The following is an 18,978-nucleotide window of genomic DNA, read 5'->3' as shown; positions in this document are numbered from 1 at the left end:
TAGCATTCAAGACCTTTGGTTTTCTACATTTCTACAAAGACAAAAAGCTACTAGTCTTACAATATTTTGTCCATTAAAGGCAGATTCCTTTGCTGTAAGTGGATCCCATGTATCATCATCAAACCATTTAGACTGCGCTGAGAGCTACCACTTGATCCTTGAGAGAAATTTGTCTGCAAGTCAAAACAGAAAGCTAAAATTTACTTTTTGACATGATAAAGAAGCATACATTTTTGCCTTTGGAAAACAGAAGTCAAGTCCTTTCAAAGGAAGTTTTATATTATTATACATGTATATCATACCACCCAGTGTATTATTTTTAGGAATACATTAAGTTTCACCTTGACAATACTTTGTATACATTTTTATGCGAAGTATCTACTGCTGTGCTACATGCTGTATGTAAAGCTTTGCAACTGAGGCTTCCATTTGTGTAAAACAATCTTGTGACAGGGTGCATAAATAACTAAGTGATTGCTGTAAGGGAATCATCATCATGATCCCACTTTACATTATATATGTGCTCAGACATACTGTAAAGATAAAAACTGGAAAGTTCTCGGAGGCTGACCTAGAAAAGTTTCAAATTCCACCCACCATACGAATACCAACAGCATGAACAACACAGCTTTAATTTCTCCAGCATACATACTTGAGGTGTTTTTCTCCTCTTGTTGGTTTGGCAGCCACATCTGGCTTGTGGACACTACACATACATACAGTAAGTTAAACATGAGGAAGAGGTAAAGGATTATACAGGAAAAGTGGGGAGAAAGAAATAAAAAGGAAAGAGTTGAGTTAAAAATGGGTTAAATGAAAATAATACTTTGGTCTCAGCATTTTAAGGTCATCTAATCCTATAGTAGAGCATGCAGGCCCAAAAGCTGTGCTAGGAAAAAAAAAATCATATATTTCAAAAGTAAAGTTACTTAGAATTTAATAGTATAGGTTCTGATCTCCAGCTGATCCCTGGAAATAGCTGGGGAACCATCTCTAGGAAGCCTTTCATCCACACTAATCAGGATCTCACAATTTAGCTCAAGCAATGGGAACCATTACTGTCCTAAAAATCACTTTGTTTTAGTCCACTATAAATAACATGACAGAACAACAAAACTTAAACAGAAAAATAGGAATAGAAAAAAAATGGACCAACAAATAACAAATCTAAAGTTTTAGTAATGATCATACAAAGGCAGCTCCTAATTTTAAAAAGAAATCAAGGCAAAAATTCTCCTCTGGAAACATTAATCCTGCCTGCTGAGGCAGTGACATCTCATCTCAATCTGAAGCCAACTAATAGGCCAGTAGAGCTTACCAGATTTGAGGTGATGGCAGGTATTTTAGCTTGCGGCACTCGAGGTAATACCAATGGCATAGGTTCAAACTGCCTAAAAGGGCTCTCAGAATCTGTTTTTATCGTTTCAATGGTTATAACATTTCTTTCATCATCTGGGAAAAACAACAAGAGAAGAGAATCCAAATCACTACAGACTGTAAGCACTGATACTTTTATGGAGTTTAAATCCACTTTGAATCAACTTTACTGTACAGTACAAATATTGTATTTGGGCATATATCAGATTCTAGAAAGATAATACTTATTAGTTAAGTAATTCACACAGTATTCCTTTTTTTTGAAAAGCTCCACAGAGTTATATCTTTTTCAAATTTAAGTTCAAAACTGACCCTTACCAGTGACTGATCCTTCCCAGTGCCTGCAGACTAACTCTTTCATATAGCCCAGGACTTCACTCCATACATCATCAAACACATATGTAAGCACAGCATCTTTCATGCAGTGATATGGAGAGACAGGAGGAAAACCTAATTTCTGTCTATCAAATGGGAGTCCCATTTTCCTTTCATGTAATTCTTCCTCCCTGTAAAGAGAATGAGAAAGATTTATACCTGGACTTAGATTAATTGCTTTCTCTGTTCCCCACTTTTTGTTGCAATTATTTACTGTGTTTAATCACTGGTTATGATGTTAGTTATAAACGCATGTCTCTGACTACTTCCTCTGAAGTAAAAATGTCGTATTTCTCATACAATATTAGTTTGTTGAGAGCTGACAGTGCACTTAACAAATATTAGCTATCCCACTGAATCCAATCTCATGGGCAGCAAACTATGCTGGATATGGCAATGGAATGGCAGTCTACTCCAGAGATTGTCACTAACTTATTTTACAAATCATTTTACCTCTCCATGTGCTGTCTCAATTTATGAGTATAATGATAGTTACTCTCTTTTACAAAATTATTTGAGATTCACAAATGAGGAATTCAATGTAAGAAACAAATATTTATATTTATAAACTAGGTACTTCTGGTGAGTTAGTAATCTTTATTTACCTCACAACTAGGCAACCATCTAACAGTGCACATCACAGCAAATGACCCACATTTAGAGACAGAAAGGATACTAGCTACAACTTTGTATTACAACTTCCAGCCTATTGATCTAACAGCCATTAAAAACTTAGGAAAAAAAATAATTTAATTTCAAATAATTAGAAATAAACAATTGCTAGTTCATCAGTAGCTAGGGCCCCCATCTATGGCATCTTCTACAGGACCAGTCTATTGAGCTCTGGAGCATGGGAGACATTTACTCCGTGCAAGAGCATGATATATCTGTCAAGAGAGATTTCAAATGACATGACAGAATAAAAAGCAGAGACTGGAGCTATTTTTACAGCATCAGTATCTGCTACTTGATTTAGTACTTAATATCAAAAAGCTACAAACTTTGAAAACAAAAAAAGGCCAGCACTAAAGGAAGTATATTTTTAAAAGGGGTTAATAGTGCCTCATAAATTCTTTGCGGGTTAATTGCTCACTGCTGACATGTTTCCTACTTCTCCCCGTCCTTTATAAAGTATGGAGCCCAGAATTGGACGCAGTACTCCAGCTGTGGCTTCACCAAGGCCGAGTAAAGCGGGAGGGTGACATCTTGGGTCTTGCTTGAGATGCATCGGAAGATGCAAGCCAAGATGTTATTTGCTTTGCCAGCTGCGGCATTGCATTGGTGGCTCATATTCATCTTGTGGTCAGTCATGACCCCTAAGTCTCTTTCGGAAACTGATACATGCCACGTATCAGTTTGAAACTCACTATCTGTACAAGTGGCTCTTTTATTTTTTCAAATCAATTCAAAACTAACTGACAATCAGAAGTTCATGCTTATTGATTAAGAAGAAAGCTATATGCTTGCACTAGGCAAGTCACACAAAGTGCCACCTCTTACAGAAACCTTTTACGTCCTCCTTTTGCTGGAAGCAAATGGAAATTATTATTATTTATTTTATAAATACCAAGTCCATAATCACTCCTAATTGCTACTGAGGAAGTGGAAAGGCACAATACCATATAAGTAATAACGGTCTGGACATCAAAATGCAGAAATGGAACCAAGCACACTGTTGCTTAACAAATAACAATAAACTTCAACTTGATAGGCAGAAAAGCACCCTGTCAATAAATTTACTGATTACAGACCATTATGTAACAGGAACAGTCTTTGGTTATTGTGGAATAAAACACAGAAGAAACAGCATAAAGAATTATAAAAAGAAGATAAAAAATTTTGAAGGAAAAACACAGCGTAGCAAAAATACTAATTCAAGGGTTTGGTTAGATATACATCGTTTCCCAGCTCTTCTCCATCAGACGACTTAAAATTTCTCTACAGGTCTAAGATTTCTGAAACAAGTGTTTTATCACATGGATTATCTTTCAATGTCAAGAAAAAAATACAACAGGTCTTATCATTAAGCAGCAGAAATTCCAGGCCACTCGTATTACTTGTATCTTTATATTTTAGTATTTAATACCTACGCATCTTTGCAGTCAAATGCTAAATATTCTTCCATTATTCCTTCAGAGACAATCACTCTATCTTCACTTTCTTCACTCTCCATGGAACACAGGACAGGTGATTTTGAAAAGTCAATGCCTTTATGAATAGGAGTAACAGAAAGAGGTACCTTCTTGCCAAAAACACTAAACCTGAACACAGAAAATTTTTGTAAAAAATCAGAAAATAGAAGGAACAAGCTATTCTGTTCATAATAGCAGCACTCAGCTTTTCTTTCAAAGTGGATTAAGAAGCATGGAACCTTTTGCTTGGGATGCCATAGGACAAATATGAAGGACAACAATTATCCTGTGTATTGTGGCTATTAACTTCTTAGATTTTTGTATTTTAATGCTTACTGAAATGCTCAAAGAAATTATAAAAACAAGTTTAAATAAACACTACACTAAAATAGTGCTTTGTATCTTTAAACCACCTTAGAAATATTCATAAGAATGTAATATAATTGGCAACAAAAACAGTTGCTGTATATACAAATCCTCAATAAGCTAAAACTGTGAAAGTCAGTAGGTTTATTTATTAGCCTACTGTACCACAACAATAGGCCTAGTTGAAAGGTCTTACACCTTCTTGAATGTAATATAATATTTCTTTTAACTAACAGACTATACTCTCTTCAAATATTCAACCCAAAACAATGCTGATGTTTGACTTCATATGCAGCTCATAAATTAAGAAATGAGTTGATCTTTGCAATCCTTGGATAGTAGCATAGTCTTCATATATTTGCACGTTGAAGGAGAATTAATGATACTTACTCACTAAAATCTTTTTCTGGAGCTTGACTTATGTCTAAGGAACCTAAATTGCCAGAAAGTGAACTTGAATACCATCCATACCCTTCATCTGTAGGGATTACTACCTGCTTTCCCAGTATCCTATGATATTAAAGAGAACATTAAAAAAAGTCAGAAAATGCTGTGACTAATGGTTGAAGTTAGCATGATTTATAAACAGAAATTTTGACACTGAACATATTACTGGGAATCCATGTGGACACCAAAACTATAGAAAATAAGTTTGATTGCTTGTTCTCATATTCATAGATCCCTTTGTGTGGCGGCGAAGTGCCCCCACAGGCTAGTGAGGGAGAGAAGGGAGTACTCACAGACCCCAGACCCCGAGAGCAAGCCCCCAGAGGGGCATACGTACCGGCTGAAGAGCAGCGGGAAGAGGAGCCGCATCCGCGGCTGCAGCCGTGCAAACCACCATTACGCCGGTTCTGGCAACAGCTGTTCCCGGTGCGCAGAACAGCTGAGCCAATCCCGGCGGCCGTAGCAGCCGCGGATGAGAGGTTTAAAAACGCCGGCAGGACAGGGAGACGGGGGGAGCCAGGGAGAGAGAGTACGGGCAGGCAGCCCATGCTGCGGGCTCTCACACAGAGCGGAGAGGACCCAGCCTGCGGGTCTCAAGCAGGCTGCTTATCTAAGAGCTGTACGCCTATCGCGAACAGCAGAGTGAAAGGCGGTCAGAGAGTGCAAGCCAAGGCACTCTCTCAGTATCCTGAAGCGGCTGACGCTCAGGAGGCAGGGGAGCGCTCCGCTGCCGGCAGGAGAGGGGAGACAGCAGAGGCTCCAGGAGGGAGCTGGAACCAGGGGGAGCACCCACCAGCTACTCCTGATTTGGAGGAGTATTTTCTGTAAGAAGGGAGGAAGGAGGAATTACTCCCAGCAGAAGGGAGAACGACCGGGAACCGGGGATCCGGTCTGAGGCCGTCATACAGGGCCTGGAAACATCTGGAATGCATCACCCAGCGGCTGGCGTGTGGACAGGGTGTAGGGGAGGCGGAGCCCCGTGGACCACCGCGTCACTCAACCGTGAGTAACACCGTCTATCGGGAGGCCCCACCCAGGATAAAGATCTCCACTGTAGACCCCTCTAAAGGTAATTGATTACATCCAAGTCGTGGCAGGAGAGTTGAGGGGAGGGGCAACACCCGATAGTCCAGGCGGAGCTAGACACAGGCTCCACAGTGGTGCATTGGCCGGGAAGACAGCGTCATTCTCGTACGGTGGTAACGGGACAGTGTCCCGACCCGAGACCCGATAGCGATGCAGCAGCCAGCCCTCGCGCCCACGGAGCTGCTTACGCAGGCTATCCAGGCCATAAGGCAGGTGCTGGCAGTGCAGCAACAACAGGGCGCACACCAGCAGGAGTGGATACAGCGAAATGCCGCTTTATTTAAAATGCCCCGGATGACTAGGGAGGATGACCCAGAAGCTTATATCGAGGCATTCGAGAGGACAGCCATCCAGACAGGGTTGGACCGTGGTCAGTGGGGCCACCACCTGGGGGCGCTGATGATAGATCAGGCCCAAGCGGCCTACCGAGCGCTATCAAGGGACGAAGTGCGTGATTACGAGACAGTGAAAGTAGCAATCCTCTACAGGCTTGAGATTTCACCGGAAAGTCATCGGCAGGCCTTCAGAGCTCGAAAGTCCAAGGAGGCCAGGCGACCCCAGGGGTTGTTGCAAGCTTTAAAGGACTCACTCAACAAATGGTTGCCAGCTGGCAAGTTCGACTGGGCGGGCATGATGGACCAGATCCTGTTAGAACAATTCCTATGGGATTTGGAAGAGGATGCCCAGAGGTGGGTACGCAGACACCAGCCACAAACTAGCAAAGAGGCACTTCGTTTGGCGGAGGCCTTTGCGAATTCGGAAAGGGAACGGGGATACGGACGAGGCGCCCAAGGCACAAAAGAGGGACCCGCAAGTGAAGGGGAAAGGTGAACGGTGTTGAGACGAGGGCCACCGAAAGGGGTGGTGTGTTACCGCTGCAGGCAAACCGGACACATCTCCCATGAATGTGGGGAAGGCCTGAGCAAGCTGAGTCACACCCCAACAGGATATCCACCCTCCCGGGATAGAGGCAAAGAGACGGAGAGAGGGGAACCCATGGATTGCAGTTTCGGGTCGGCAACCCAGAACGAGGGATGGAACCGGCCCGTAGTAACCGCATGGGTTGGAGACAGGGCGGTTAAGGCCACATTGGACACGGGGTGTTCCCACTCCCTACTTCGGGCAGACCTCGCTCCGCAGAGGGAACGGAAGAGTGAGGGGCCCCTGACGATGACCTGCATACTAGGGGGGGAGATGCAGTTCCAGACTTGCTATGTTCCGCTTAGGGTGATGGAGTTTAGCGGAGAGCTACGAGTTGGAATTGCCCCGACCCTGGCATGTGAGATGATACTAGGCCGAGAATGGGGCCCATTCTATACAGTCCTCGAGCAAGTGAGAGCTACGCAGGAGGAGAGGAACCGGATCAAGAGGGGCGACGGATGGGCCGGCGAGGGCCCGGCCCGTCGCAACGAAACAATGACAGACGACATCGACCTAGAACAGTTCGTGAGCGCGACCCAATTTCGTAGGGCACAACATGAGGACCCGGAACTGCAGCGGATGTGGGACGCCGACTCCGGGGAAGGACACTCACAGAGGCGTCCCGGCTTCAAGGTAACAGGGGGGTTATTATATTGGGTCCAACGGGGTGAGGAGGGTACCATACGGGGAAGACAATTAGTGGTCCCGACCTCACTTCGCCAAGTGGTGTGGAGACTGGCCCATGACTCACCCCTGGGTGGCCATCTGGGACGTAACAAGACCCGGGCGAGGCTGGCCCAAGAATTCTTTTGGCCTCGTCTCCAAGAGGACGTGGAAAGGTTGGGGGCCGCATGCCCAGAGTGTCAGAGGGCCCAGGAATGGAAGCCCCCAAGGGCACCCCTGAAGCCCATGCCAATAGTAGAGACACCGTTCTCGCGGGTCGCCCTGGATATAGTAGGACCCCTCCCCAGGTCTCATAACGGATACCAATATATCCTGGTGATGGTAGATTATGCCACCCGTTTCCCAGACGCAGTGCCCCTAAGGTCCATAACGGCCACTCGAGTAGCGGAAGAACTTCTTAAGTGGGTAGCACGGGTGGGCATACCTCGGGAGATACTTACAGACCAGGGAACAAACTTTATGTCTGGGGTAATGAAAGCTTTATGTAAAACCCTCGGCATCACCCAGCTAAAGACCTCGGTCTACCATCCCCAAACTAACCGTTTGGTAGAAAGGTTAAATGGGACCATCAAGCGGATGGCTCAGGCGGTGTGCCCAGGAAGACCCGCGGAGGTGGGATACTATCTTGACACCCTTGTTGTTTGCCATAAGGGACGCTCCGCAAGAGTCAACCCAGTACTCCCCATTTCAGTTGGTGTATGGCCATAGCCCTCGGGGATTGCTACAAATCGTAAGGGAAGAATGGGAGAGGCCAATAGGCTTGGGGGTGTTGGCGGAGAGGTACCAGGAGAAGCTACAAGACCGAATCTCCACGGCCCAACGGATCGCCAGGCAAAACCTGAGGGACGCCCAAGGCATACAGGAAAGGCGTTACAATCAGAAGGCGAAAACACGGACGTTCCAGTCGGGGGACAAAGTTTTGGTATCGCTGCCAACTTCCTCCAGCAAACAGCTGGCCATGTGACAGGGGCCATTTACCATGGTGAGACAAGTAGGGCCTGTGGATTACGAATTACTTAAACCAGGTCACCGCCGGGAACAACAGATTTACCACGTAAATCTGCTCAAGGAGTGGAAAACTCCTCAGGGCTGGTTGGCCCTAGACGAGGATACAAAGGAGGACCTGGGACCGCTGTGTCCCGGGTTAGGGAGACGTGGGAAGGAGGGGTCAGTGCAGATGGGTAAGGAGTTGGGCAATCACCAACAGCAAGAATTACTAGCTTTGATAGAGGAATTTAGGGCAGTGTTCCAAGAGATCCTGGGACGAGTAACGGGAGTAGAACATGAAATCAGGACCCCTCAGGGAGCACTGGTGGGGGAGAGATGGAGGCCGATACCTCAGCGGTGGCAACAGGAAATACGGCAAGAGATGATGAGAATGCAAGAACAAGGGATTATACGACCGTCCCGCAGTCCATGGCGGAGCCCCATAGTCCCCGTCGTCAAACCGGATGGGTCATTGCGCATATGTATAGACTACAGGAAGCTCAATGCCCTGACTACGTTTGATGCCTTTCCGATGCCCCATGTCACCCACCTCGTTGAGAAAATCAGTGAAGCACAGTATATAACCACGCTTGATTTGGCAAAGGGATATTGGCAGATCCCGATGCGCCCCACGGATTGTGCCAAAACAGCCTTCGGGACCCCATGGGGCCTATTCGAATTCACGCAGATGCCCTTTGGCCTCAACGGAGCAGCTGCGATGTTTCAGAGGTTGATGGACAACCTATTGGCACCCCACACAGCATACGCGGCAGCATACACTGATGACATCATTATATTTTCCGCAAGCTGGCAACAACACCTCCAAGACCTCAGAGCAGTCCTGGGGGAACTCCGAGCAGCAGGGCTGACCGCCAACCCGAAGAAATGTAAACTAGCGGGGAAAGAAACAGCATACCTAGGATTTCGAGTAGGCCGAGGGACAGTTCGGCCACTCACAGATAAGATTGAGGCTATAAGGCAGTTCCAGGAACCGAGAACCCGCAAACAACTGCGTTCCTTCTTGGGACTCGTTAACTATTATCGGCGATTTATACCCCGCTTCGCGACGCTCGCCACACCACTTACAGACGCATTAGCTGGGAAATCTGTGACGCCACTGAAAAGGACACCGGGGATGCGAAAGAGCTTCCAGAATTTGAAAGAAGCAATGCGCCATGACGTTGTCGTGCACACGCCTAATTTTAACGCCCCTTTCGTTTTACAGACGGATGCAGCAGGACGGGCGCTGGGAGCAGTGTTACTACATAAACACGGGCAGGAGGAGCGCCCAATTGCCTTTGCCAGCAGGAAACTCAGTCATGCAGAAACCAGGTATGCCACCATCGAGAGGGAGTGCCTGGGAATACGCTGGGCAATAGAATACTTTAAGTACTACCTGATGGGGAGGGAACTCGTGGTAGTAACAGACCATGCACCACTACAGTGGTTAACACAGAAACAGAGCATGAACACCAGGATCACCCGCTGGGCTTTGGCTTTACAGCCATTCAAATTCACGGTGGTACACCGTCCGGGCCGAGATAACTTTGTGGCTGACTTCTTGTCTAGGTGGGGAGGTACAGATGATGCAGAGGAAGGTGCGGGCCACATCCATAGGGAGGAGCAGGTGACACATGCCGTCACGAGAGAAAATCAGCCGCCACAAGGCAACTTAAGGGGGGAGGTATGTGGCGACGAAGTGCCCCCACAGGCTAGTGAGGGAGAGAAGGGAGGACCCACAGACCCCAGACCCCGAGAGCAAGCCCCCAGAGGGGCATACGTACCGGCTGAAGAGCAGCGGGAAGAGGAGCCGAATCCGCGGCCGCAGCCGCGTGAACCGCCATTACGCCGGTTCTGGCAACAGCTGTTCCCAGTGCGGCGAACAGCTGAGCCAATCCCGGCGGCCGTAGCGGCTGCGGTGGGGAGGTTTAAAAACGCCGGCAGGACAGGGAGACGGGGGGGAGCCAGGGAGAGAGAGTACGGGCGGGCAGCCCGTGCTGCGGGCTCTCGCACAGAGCGGAGAGGACCCAGCCTGCGGGTCTCAAGCAGGCTGCTTATCTAAGAGCTGTACGCCTATCGCGAACAGCAGAGTGAAAGGCAGTCAGAGAGTGCAAGCCGAGGCACTCTCTCAGTATCCTGAAGCGGCTGACGCTCAGGAGGCAGGGGAGCGCTCCGCTGCTGGTAGGAGAGGGGAGACAGCGGAGGCTCCAGGAGGGAGCTGGAACCAGGGGGAGCACCCACCAGCTACTCCTGATTTGGAGGAGTATTTTCTGTAAGAAGGGAGGAAGGAGGAATTACTCCCAGCAGGAGGGAGAACGACCGGGAACCGGGGATCCGGTCTGAGGCCGTCATACAGGGCCTGGAAACATCTGGAACGCATCACCCAGTGGTTGGCATGTGGACGGGGTGTAGGGGAGGCGGAGCCCCGTGGACCACCGCGTCACTCAACCGTGAGTAACACCGTCTATCGGGAGGCCCCACCCAGGATAAAGATCTCCACTGTAGACCCCTCTAAAGGTAATTGATTACATCCAAGTCGTGGCAGGCGAGTTGAGGGGAGGGGCAACACCCGATAGTCCAGGCGGAGCTAGACACAGGCTCCACACTTTGACAAACTTTTCTCATCTGAAAGATGTTCTACTTTACTGATAAAATGTACATGTAGTTTGCATTAAGAGAATTTTTGGTTTTATTGTCACATCAAATATTAAATATTTCCAATATTAGCAAATCTGTCAAAGTACAAGAGCTAAAAATGTAAGCAAAAGATGTAAATCTCCAAATAACCTTCGTAAACTAATGAGCTATTTATCTGGAGAGAGGAAATTTTAGTCTTTTTCAAGTAAAATATCAAAAAATAGACATCTACTGCTAATTACCATGCCTTGCACTTTTTTCTAAGCAAACATTATTTTAAAGCCCAAGCCAGATGAATACAACAACAGTACTCCAAATAATATGAGCTCTATAGCACTGGATGGGCTATTTATTAATAACAGTGAAATTAGTTTGACAAACAGACCACAGACAGTATCTTCCTACACTGTTACTATTACATACATTTGTAACAGTTCTAATGATGTTTAAAATAAAAACTTTTTTAACACTAGAAATTCGGCTCTTTTATAGTTCTGTAACATTGCCAGCATTAATCCAGCAATAAAATACCTGAGATGAGGAAAACTAGATGTCCACTGTTGGCACTCTTCCTGCAGATCCTCAACATGCACACTTGCTTTCTGTTCATATAAAAGTTCATCAATTTGTCTGAACATCTGCTGGACTTGTCGTGTGGCAGCTTTGTCGAATTCCTTGAGAAAAAATGTTATCCAGAAAAGGTTAACAAACAAGATTTGAGGTATTTTTTGTAAAGCAACTTAAAGTGAAAAAAAAAAAAAGCATTTGTTTAAACTTTAGCAGAACTGACCTAAACAATAGGGACCTCTCTGACATATGGACACATAAGATCATCTTTCCACTGGAGACAATGCAGACTGATGTAAGTGCTGATACAATGGTACATACAAAATTTGGACCAGCACAGTCTCCATTGGCTGCTTTAGCAACAAAGATTTTGAAATGTTTGTTTTAACTAAATAATAACAAAAGAAAACTGAATGGCCATTGAGACATGGCAATTCAGGAAAAAACAGTTAGAAACATGACACATATGATCCTTCTGATCTTTTGATGATACAGGAAAATATTAATCAGGACCACAATAGTAGCAAGCATTAAAAAAACCCCAACAAATACAAAACCAAAAAACCTCTATGAGCAATACAAAAGGTTACCAAAACTTCATGAAACCAGTAGATAATCAAGAGCCAGCAAGTGATAAACCTCCTCATGTTTTGAAAGCTTTAACCTAAGAATACTGAATCTATTATTCCTAGATATATTCTGAGCAAACAGTAAGGAAGAGTCAGAGGGAGACTTAAGAGAAAGAGCTTTTCTTCTCCCATGACTAATACTATATCATTATGCAAGGCTCTCATCTTAACTTTGAAAGCTTGCAAAATGTACTCACAATGCTAATTTAACTTAACACAATGTTTCCATTATCTTTCCTGTATTTAATATGGAGGACTGTGTTCTACTCACATCATAGCCCCAGGAGAAGACTGAGCTGCCTTCAGTGGAGGTGCCTGCGTAACTCTGGCTAGCAGACCATGAGTTCCCATTGTCAGCTGATGTAGTAGCTGGGCAATCTGAATCCTTCAAGATTTCAGGCTCACTAAAATGCCGATTATGCAGGGAGGAGGGGAAAAAATTCTTATAGGCGGATAAATAAATTAGAGACATTCACAAGTAGGTAAAGTACTTTTTACTTTGTGTACAGAAAGGGATATGTATCACAGCTTAGCTCTCAAAAGCCCTTTCTGTGTGATAAATATTTAATTTGCAGGCATTTGAGCAGACACCACAGTGCACATATGCCCATCTAGCCCAGACCCTGACATAAATTTACAAAAGTAAAAAAGTACTTGGCTTGGCTTCAATGGTACATAAAGGCTGCAGGACTGATCTCTTAAAATTCAAAGTCCAAATGTTATTTTACTACCCTTCTACCTTTGATTATGTAGATAAATACTAGTTCAACTTTGTTACCTCTCAAAAATTACTCTCCCTAACTCTTTTTTATAACATAAAATATTCAGTCTACAACATTTACAAGTCAATGACAAAACAGATTTATTATCCATATTGAATATTATTCCAAAATGGATGTGCTCCTATGCGTATCTACTAGGTCTTGAAAAAAGTACCACATCATCCAGCTAAAATGAACCCACTAGTAAAGTATAGAGTCAATGTCCTGGTAAGAAATAGTAGGAAGTCATAAAGAAGCAGGGCTGGAAAGGACCTCAGGAGGTCATCAGGGGATCCAGTCCCCAGCTCAAGGCAGGATCATCCCTGTCTGGAGCATCCCAGCCAAGCCTGGGTTAAGCTGCTGGAAAAGGATGAAAATGTTGGGATGAAATTGTCTCCAATGGCTTCAATCTAGGAAGCAGTGCCATCCAGACAGATCCCTGTGACTCTCCTGTGTCCCATTTTCAAGAGAATTTATGCAGATGCAAAGGTCTGAACAAACCATCTTATTGGACCGAGGCCTATGGTACTATCTTTGGAAATCAAGCATTAGTAATGTAGTTATGTTGCTGATGATGTAATCTCAAGCATAATTTTTACAGATATTTTACTTGCTTTTATAGACATAATTTTATCATTTTGATATCTGAGGACAGAATCGAAAGATGTCTGTTTATCTTATTGCCTTCAGACAAAAACAAAGTGTCTGTTGCTATTTCAGATACCTTGAAGCTTCTTCATAACTTTCAGTGCTTGGGATAGCTGAATAAATGTCATCTAGTAGTTCTGGCAGGGGATGTTGTGCTAAGGCATTTTTTGTAAGTCTCCGTCTAAAACAAAACAAAAAGCATAGTGTGACTTGAGTTGTGACAATAAACCTCACAACTCGGAACTCCTTCTAGGGCATAAAAGGATCCTACTAGCTTTCAAGAAAAATACTGCATGCATACATAGCTGAACCTGCTTTATGTCCCCACATTAATGTCACTACACTAACGATCTATCAGTACTCTTTTACTGATTTTTATTATCATCCAAACCTTAAACTTGAGCCTTAACAAGTAACTGTTATTTGTTGTTTTTTGTTTTTTCAGATATGCTTTCCAGCCCTCACGGCTGTGGGAAAGTTTGAAAATGTAATGACAGTACCAAAAAGCAAAACAATAAAGCAAATATAAAGTACACAAACTTATTATTTTGTAAAATCTCATGACTTTTAAATCAATCATGGTTTGTGCACATCTGAACTCAGAAGGTGGAGAAAATGGAAGTTATCAGTGAAAATATAAAACTTAAGCATTGCTCTTGAAATGAGTGCTATCGCTTCAGTTTTCTCTGCAGTGGTGCAGGGTTCTACCTAAAATTAAACAATGCAGGACTGCAGCCTCGGTTTGCCTCTGACATTAATTTGTGAAAGTATAGTGCCAAATTCCTTAGTACTATCCAAGCTGAAAGTTATTAAAATATCTTTGTTTTTACATTTAATTCGTCAGGTGGTATCACTGTAACTCTGCCACATAATCATAGGAGATTTCCCTAACAGATTGGATGCTGGAGTAAATGTTATCTCCAATAGTGACTACTATCAAATGATTTAGGACAGTGGTTCTCAACCTTTTTGCCCCACTGGCCAGAAGAGTGGCCCAAAGCTGGTCCACAGGCCAGACAGAGCCCCAGATGCCAGGATCAGGCCTTGGAGGCCAGTACTGCTCCCCCTCCTCCCCCACCCACAACTTGCCCTATGTGCTGGGATTGGGCCAGTAATGCTAAGTGCTGACATTTTCCAAGGTGTGCCTTGAATCTGATGAGAAGTGCCTTGAGTCTGATAAAGTTGAGAACCAGAGGTCAAGGGTAACAGTGCTGCAGTTAAGGTGACTGACCTGAGCACAAAATGGATGCACAAATGACTGCGCAAATCTATGCACAACAGGTACCTTTTGTCACTACATTTCCAAGGGCACTCAATATAAGTTAACCAGCTGTTGCTACGGACTCACCCCTCATCTTCCATGCCTTTCCTGCCCTGGGATCTGCTTTTGTGGTTCCCTCACCTTAGCATTTTGTTGCTGCCTATGTCTGGCTGAGAACTCAAGAGTTAGTCAGTAGCTTAGATTCATATTAAGTGTGTCATTAGCAGGGATCCTGGTTTTCTCTGATTAAAAATTGCAAATTCTCTGATTAAAAACCCCAAATCCATGATAAAAATTAAAGGCCCCCCACAACACTGCTGGTGCCCTGCATTCCCCCCCCCAGTCTCAACAGTCCTCCTGATGCCCCTTGCAACAGCCCCCCAGCCATGCAGACACTGACACCCACCCCAGCAGGTAAGTGTGTGTTGGGGAAAGGGGCAGAGCGGGGGAAAGGGAAGGTGCTGGGGGGGTAGATCAAAGGGGGGGGTGCCCCTGTGTCCACTCCCAGGAGGAGGGCCAGGGGTGAGGGCAGGGGTGCCACTCTGCGGACCACACACATGCCGGCTGGCTGGCCTGACAGGAGGTTCGCACATGGAGGCCGCCACCGCAAATCTGCCACTGCACCCTGCACTACCATCCCACAGCCACCTGCATGGCTTTGTGGGCAAGGGCGCAGGGCGCAGCAGCGCAGTGGCAACCACCATGTGTGGGCCACATACGTGCCACCCAGCCGGGGGGTGAAACAGGGGGCTTCCATGCAGCAGCATGCCCTGCAACTGGCTGCACAGCTCTGCGGTGGTGCAGGGTGGTGGCGGCGGCTGAATGCAGGGTGGGGGGGCTCTGCAGGCAAGCACTGCCATCGCGGAGCCATGCCCTTTGCCCCAGGATCATAGAGGTAAGTGGGGCATGGGGGCTGTGGTGCAGGGCTGGGGAAGATGGTTGGGAGCTGAGGAAGCGGGGGTGCTGCCGGCCCCAGGAAACACACCACAGCTGCGAGCAGAGCCAGGGGGTGAGGCCAGGGGAGCCCCTATGCGTGGGGCTTTGCAGGCAAGCGATGCGGGGCACAGTGTGGTGGTGTCCGCCATGTGCGGGCTGCACACATGCCGCCTGCCCAGGGGAGGGGGAGAGGGAGGCTGGCATGCAGCCAGAGCACAGCTCTGTGGCTGGCTCTGCAGCCACGGTGAGGGATGGGGGCGCGGAGGGCGGGGGCTTGCACGCGGCGCTGCTGCTTACCTGGAGGCCCGTGTTGGCGATGACAGCCGCTGCCTACAAAACTGTCCGCTGCCGCCGCATAGCTGTGCCTGGAGCTGTGCAGCCGGCCACTTGGCGGCAGCAGCAGCGTGGTGGTGGCCAGGCAGCAGGCTGCCATCCCCACCACCATTCTGCACTGCGCCACTGCTGCCGGCCGCACAACTCTGAGCATGGCTCTGTGGCTGCAGCAGGTTTTGTATGCAGCACCCGTCACCTCTGTCCCTCTATGTTTATCTCTGGCCATCCATCTGTCTATCTGCCTAGATACCTATCTATCCGTCTTCATCTATCCATTTATCTGTCTCTCCATCTATCTCTACCCTGATATTTCTATTAATCTCTCCATGTATCATTTAGCTATATGTATCTGTCCCTCTCTATCCATCTCTCTGTCTCTATTGCCCTCTCTCTCTCCATCTAGGTATCTGTATCTAGTCATCTCTATATCCATCTCTCTGTGTCTCTATGTACCTATATCCCTCTTTCTCTATCCATCTATCTCTATCTCCCTAGATATCTCTATCCATACATCATCTACCTATGTCCATCTCCATCTATCCATCCATCCAATGAAGCAGACCATCCAACTATCTCTATCCATCTCTATCCATCTCTCTCGATCTCCATCTACCTACATAGATATTTCTATTTATCTAGCCATGTATCTAGTTATCTGTCCATCTAGCCAATGAACCAGTCACCTATCTGTCCGTTTCCATAACCCCATCCACCCATTCATCTGTTCATCCAACCATCCATCTCCATAACCCCTGTCCATTCATCCATTCCTTACTCCTCTCCACACACCAACCGTATAACCCTGTCTACCCATCCACCCACACATTCATCACCTCTATTTCTCTCTACCTACATATCGCTATCCCTCTATCCATACACCTATCATCTAGCCGTCTGTCTCTGTCCATCTCCACCTCTCACCATCCCTGTTCCTGCTTTCTCTCTCTCTCTCTCTCTCTCTCCCCATCATCTCTCTGTTGCCCTGTGGTGCTCAGACCCATTGAGCCGCCAAATGGTGGCAGGGACCCAGAGCAGATCCTACCAGTCCCCTGCCCCCCCTCCCACTCTATTCAAGCCTGGTGTCCAGCTCAGCCTGGGGTGCCCAGCAGCATGGAGCAGCCCCCGGCACTGGGGAGGGGAGGTTGCAGCCCAGCTGGGCCCAGATCATCCTCACCTGGTGGCCTGGACCCAGAATGGCCTCTGACCCCTGCCAGGTGCAGCTTCTGGGGCCATGGGGGTCTGGGAACTGGAGGGCACGGGTTTGCTGGGCAGATGCTGTGAGTAACAGCAGGACATGCACACAGAACCCAGGCATCCGGGACACGGATACTGGGACGGACACACACACACACACATACCACTCCCAGGTGTCTGGGATATGTGCTCAGAACCCAGACCTCTGGGACACCCCGCCCCCCCAGCATTCAGGACACACAACCTGGGCATTCGGGACACACACACATGCATGCACGTGCAGAACCTGAACATCCAGGACACACACATGGAATCCAGGCCTCTGGGACAGACATACAGACAACACCCAGGTTTCTCACCCCCCCCCCCCCAATCTCTCCATATATCATCCAGGCTTCCAGACACACATATACACACACACTATGCACGCATCCTGGACACACACATGCATAGGACCCGGGTGTCAAGGACATGCACACACAGTACCCAGGCGTCCAGGACACAGAAACAGACACATGCTCACAAAACCCAGACATCTGGGACATGCGCACGTGCATACACACATGCTTTCCCCACAGCAGCCCCTGTGGCAAGGTTTGAGATCCCAGGGACGGGTGCACCAGACACCCCCACCCCAGGCTATGCAGCCTGTCCTTCCCATCTCAGTGTCCCCAGGGCTGGGGGGTCCCTGCAGCACCACAACCCCCGAGGGCAGGCCCCAAGCCTAGCTCCTTGCGTCACTGGGGCTGCCTGAGGCCTGCCCAGTGGGGAAAGAGGAAGGGACCATCAGCCAAGATTCAGAGCATCTCCGGGCTCAGCCCTACCTTGCCCCCATGCTGGCGTCTGCCCCCCACTGCTGCCCCGGGACATCACGGCTGCCAATGCCAACGTGTTATGGCTGCCATCACCATCATTGTGGCTGCTGAGTAGGGCAGAGATGGCCCATGGCTGGGCTACTTCAGCCTTGGTGCCCAGGAACCAGCCGCCCCCCGCACCCCAGTTACTCCAGCTCCTCTTTCACCCTACGGGGTGGCGGCAGTGGTGGCGGCTGCTGCCACTTACCTGTGGGGCCGCCTGCGCCAGCAGTGACTGCCGCTGTGTACAAACCCCCCCCCCCCCCCCCCCGATGCCACTGCGGAGCCATGCCCAGAGCTGTGCGGCCGGCAGCAGCAGCACAGGGTGGTGGTGGGGATGGCTGTGTGTTGCCCAGCCACCACCACGCTGCCGATGCCACCCAGTGGCCGGCCGCACAGCTGCAGGCATGGCTCCGTGGTGGCAGCGGGAGGTTTTGTAGGCAGCGGCTGTCACCGCCATCACGAGCCTCCATGTAAGAGGCAGCACCGCATGCGAGCCTCAGCGCAAGCTCCCGCCCCCATCCCTCACCGTGGCTGCAGAGCCAGCCAGGGAGCTGTGCTCCGACCGCATGCCAGCCTCCCTCTCCCCCTCCTCCGGGCAGCCAGCAGGGCAGCATATGTGCAGCCCGCACAGGGCAGGCACCACCATACTGCGCCCCACTTCACTTGCCTGCAAAGCTCCTCGCAGAGGGGCACCCCTGCCCTCACCCCTGGCTCTGCTCCCAGCTGTGATGTGCCACCTGGGGCCAGCACCCACAACTCCCTCAGCCCCCAACTATCTTC

General features: G+C 47.8%; 1 protein-coding gene across 1 annotated transcript in view; it reads right to left on the bottom strand.

Annotated features, from left to right (window-relative positions):
• Window positions 1-18,978, bottom strand: part of FAM149B1 (family with sequence similarity 149 member B1) — a 32,705-nt gene that overhangs the window by 12,214 nt on the left and 1,513 nt on the right. Inside the window, exons 2-9 of the mRNA XM_014609356.3 lie at window positions 13,694-13,798; window positions 12,480-12,612; window positions 11,544-11,686; window positions 4,641-4,760; window positions 3,843-4,013; window positions 1,696-1,883; window positions 1,319-1,452; window positions 61-173 (exon numbers count right to left, since the gene is read on the bottom strand). Of these exons, the coding sequence (XP_014464842.1) occupies window positions 61-173; window positions 1,319-1,452; window positions 1,696-1,883; window positions 3,843-4,013; window positions 4,641-4,760; window positions 11,544-11,686; window positions 12,480-12,612; window positions 13,694-13,798 (1,107 nt within the window). The remainder of the gene's footprint in view (window positions 1-60; window positions 174-1,318; window positions 1,453-1,695; window positions 1,884-3,842; window positions 4,014-4,640; window positions 4,761-11,543; window positions 11,687-12,479; window positions 12,613-13,693; window positions 13,799-18,978) is intronic.

This window comes from Alligator mississippiensis, chromosome 6 (genome assembly GCF_030867095.1).
Source record: "Alligator mississippiensis isolate rAllMis1 chromosome 6, rAllMis1, whole genome shotgun sequence".
NCBI lineage: Eukaryota > Metazoa > Chordata > Crocodylia > Alligatoridae > Alligator > Alligator mississippiensis.
This window is presented reverse-complemented; position numbering and strand designations above follow the sequence as displayed.